Raw genomic sequence first — 4109 nt, 5'->3', positions numbered from 1 at the left:
CATAAAACTGTATTATATAGTACAATCATCCATGGCACAGTTTTATGTTACACCAACAATACATATAATAAATACACACATGGATGATTGTACTATATAACACAGTTTTATGTTACACCAACAATACATATAATAAACACACATTATATAGTACAATCATCCATGATATGCTTTGTTGTTATAACATAAAACCGTGCTCAGTAGCGGATCTAGGATTTTGGAAAGGGGGGGGGTACGATCCCCTGGATGGGCGCTATATAATTTCAGCACACATCATTTATATCGATTCACCCAGATCATACATCAAACTTAAATATAATATTACAAATTATTGGCCTGTAGCTAGGAGAGGCAGGAAATAAAATATTTTATTGAAATTATTTATTGTTAAAAGGGGCGCACTTTATAGCGTAAGGGCGCAAAATTATGAAAAGGGGGCGCACCCCTGTACTCCCCTGAATCCGCTAGTGAAGTCTGTGCTATATAATACAATCATACACTCTTTTATCTTATGACATTTTGATTCCGTTTCACTACAACATATAGTAGCCTAAATTAATTTAGGTTTGTGAATAATGTTATAACATTTCGTCGAATTCGTTATTCGATATTATACAGCGGTAAAAAAAGAAAGAAGTCGTTAACATATACATATAATCATCCATTATTTTACTATTCACACGTACAGCTGCTGTAGCATAAATCATCTGTAGGGGTAAAAATGTAACTTTACCTTTCAAGTGTCAACAAAATTACAATGATCTTTTGAATTGACTTAAAAATGCAAATATTGTACGAAGGTTCTATAATTTTTGTGTTTTATTATACATCGACGGGTTATGGAGATTTCAGTATGAAAACGTTATTTTTTAATGAAATAATATCTTTACAGTTAACTGACAATTCATAATGCTTCGATTTTCCTGTAATAACAAGAAAAATGATGGAAGATGAAGATAAGTTCGACATCCGCCAGATAGCGCTGAGAAGACAACAGCGACGTCTGCATAGTCGCGCATCTGTCGAGGAACTTCTACAAACCGAAGCAGCTTCGTTTGGAAAGGTATTTGAAAAACAAATCTGGTTTTTAAGTCGTCACATGTTAATATTTTATCATGTTTAATGAAAAGCTGTTTTCATTTACTGTTTTGACGATTTATTTAGTAAATACTAAACTTTACTCGTTTCAAAAGCCAAGAAGAATTATTTGATATTATGTATTTTATGGAGAAAATATTGTAAAACAAAAACAAAATCGGAGCATTTAAACTCTTGTTATTCTGATTCAGACAGAATCTGATTTCATTTCTTTTTTTCTGTGTTAAAAACTATTTTGTTTCAAGATTGTAAAGATTAAAAAAAGAAAAAAAATGCACCCTGTAAGTTTTGTAGAGGCCTGGCATGGACAGTTGGTTAGGGCACTCGACTCGCAATTTGAGGGTCGCGGGTTTGAATCTCCGTCCCACTAAACATGCTCGCCATTTCAGCCGTGGGAGCGTTATAAAGTGACGGTCAATCCCACTATTCGTTGGTAAAAGAGTAGCCCAAGAGTTGGCGGTGGCTGATGTTGACTAGCTGCCTTCTCTCGAGTCTATCATTTCTAAATTAGGGGACGGCTAGCGCAGATAGCCCTCGTGTAACTTTGCGCGAAATTCAAACCAAACCAATCAACATAAACGGCGTGAAAACATTTTATTCCATGAACTTCTTTTTCTCACCAAAAACGCGAATTTCAGTAAGAAAAATGACGTAAAGGCCTAGTCTATTCTCTGATTCGCTACTTCCATTTGTGTTTAAAGCATTTTCGTCTTTATACGTTAATAACAGTTTCTGAATGTCTCCACCAGTAACGTCATGCTCATGGGTCACAGGTGGGCACCAACTCCCCTCCCCGGTGTTTTCTACAAACTGTTTTAATAATTCCAAATTCATGTGTAAGCGTTTGATTAAATATTTTCGAAAACATTTGTTTTTATTGAAAACCAATAAGTTAATCGAAGGAACGGGTATTTTTAAAATCTGAAAGTAAGCCTCCCAATGGCACAGAGATATGTCTTTGGAATGAAAACGATAGAAACCGGGTTTCGATACCCGTGGTGGGCAGAGTACAGATAGCCTATTGTGTAGCTTTGCGCATAATTACAAACAAACTGAACAATAAAAGGCTCCCCCATTTATTATTTGTATAATTATTGTTATTAATTCACCATTGACAGCAAAAGTACTTTGTTTGCTGACTGTGCCCCCCCCCCCCACTAAAAGCAATAGTTGCATGACGCCCCTAGGTCTTATTTGTGTGTGTGTATTTTCAGCCGCGGCATAACGGCTCATAGAATGGCTCTGAGTTTGTTTGTCTTTTTACGAGTACAAACTTTTAACTCACAGCTCCATCTCTAAACCGATTTGAGATTTAATTACAACCGCGGATTCCCTTTTGTTGTGGGATGTGTTTTAACATCACAGTGTTATTAATATTGCTTTTAGAGAAGATCAAGTTCTTTCGACACCAAAAGTTTCGGAGTAGATTCGAAGAACGGAACGCAAAAATCGTTTGTTAGTGCCATGACTGTCACGCTGTTCGAGGACGACACGAGACTTGGAAGAATGCACGTGCCACCAGTTATCAAATGTGAGGTAGGTAACGTATTGATCGTAAATTTTAAATTCTCCCCGTAGATTCATGTCACGTCGGAATCTTTTTTTCAGAGATATTAATATACAGATTTCGTTTACTGCATGCCATAATCTGTGTCCTCATCTATAATAAGACTAATCTGTGTCCTCATCTATAATAAGAGCTCGCTATTGTTCAGTGTCACGAATATTCCCATTATTCTATGCACATCGAAATAATTTGTTCTTTTTGACATTTTCTGAACTTAGTTTAACAAAGTCGCATTTGTGGACTTTCTAAGGAAACGAAATTAGTTTCGAAAAGTGTTGTTGTTGTACCACATTCTTTGACAAGTTATATATATATATAAATAAGGCGCACAAAAACAAAATCTGTATGTCTGTCTGTTTGTCCGTTATCTAACTACTGCTAAGTCACTAGATAAATCTCAACCAAACTTTGTGAGATTATAGTTTGGAACAAATGGCATGTTAGTGGGTGTCACAACCCCCTCCATCCCAATTATTGCTGTCATTGAGCATTTATTATATTTGCCGCAATTTAACGTTAACTATACTCATATATGGCGTCATGTCCTTACACCGACCCAAAAAAAAACTTTTATTAACTTTTCAATAACACAGCATACACACAATGTGGAGGAAAGCACATAAACGTCTTGTATATATCAGAGAGTGCGCCACTATTTCAATAATACATAAATTCAGCTGGAGTTTCTACTCCAACAGCCACTATAAGGATGATATGAAGAGCCGTTTCTTGAGTTATATCCACTTCCTACTTGGGCCCGGCATGGCCAGGTGGTTAAGGCACTCCACTCGCAATCTGAAGGTCGCGGGTTCGAATCCCTCTCACACCAAACATGCTCGGCCTTTCAGCCGTGGGGGCGTTATCATGTGACGGTCAATCCCACTATTCGTTGGTAAAAGAGTAGCCCAAGAGTTGGCGGTGGGTGGTGATGACCAGCTGCCTTCCCTCTAGTTTTACACTGCTAAATTAGGGACGGCTAGCGCAGATAGCCCTCGTGTAGCTTTGCGCGAAATTCAAAAATAAACAAACAAACAAACTTCCTACTTTGACCCGTGACCTTACAACTTCATCCCATAAGACACTTCTGCGGCCAATGACCGTCAATTAAATAATCACGTGAAACACCGTAGAAGGACATTAAGAGCTGGGTGTTGAAAGCCGGTAACAGAAAGCACACCCACTGTCACTAATTTGGCTGCTACCTCTTCCTACAAAGTCATCCTAATCATCACACACTGTATACCATGTTTTAAGTATATACATTTTGAGTTATTAAAGCTTATACAAATCTTCTGGAGAGGTAATAATGAATACTATTGTTGTTAAACAAGTGTTTAAACAATATATTCAATTATGTACAAGCTGCCTAGTGTCGGCTAACAATACGAAGAATTACATTGTGGCGGAATGCTACAAGTTCTTCAAATACCAAAAGAATGATAGG

The 4109-nt window shown here is 37.2% G+C and overlaps 1 protein-coding gene across 1 annotated transcript in view; it reads left to right on the top strand.

The window, feature by feature from the left end:
• LOC111088654 overlaps nucleotides 1-4109 on the top strand; it is a 17683-nt gene that overhangs the window by 11456 nt on the left and 2118 nt on the right. The window contains exons 2-3 of the mRNA XM_022399369.1: nucleotides 893-1063; nucleotides 2485-2634. Of these exons, the coding sequence (XP_022255077.1) occupies nucleotides 941-1063; nucleotides 2485-2634 (273 nt within the window). The 5' untranslated portion in view covers nucleotides 893-940. The remainder of the gene's footprint in view (nucleotides 1-892; nucleotides 1064-2484; nucleotides 2635-4109) is intronic.

The sequence above is a fragment of the Limulus polyphemus genome, unplaced genomic scaffold (assembly GCF_000517525.1).
Source record: "Limulus polyphemus unplaced genomic scaffold, Limulus_polyphemus-2.1.2 Scaffold4189, whole genome shotgun sequence".
Taxonomy (NCBI): Eukaryota; Metazoa; Arthropoda; class Merostomata; order Xiphosura; family Limulidae; genus Limulus; species Limulus polyphemus.
Note: the sequence above shows the minus strand (reverse complement) of the source record. Positions and strands in the feature narration are given on the sequence as shown.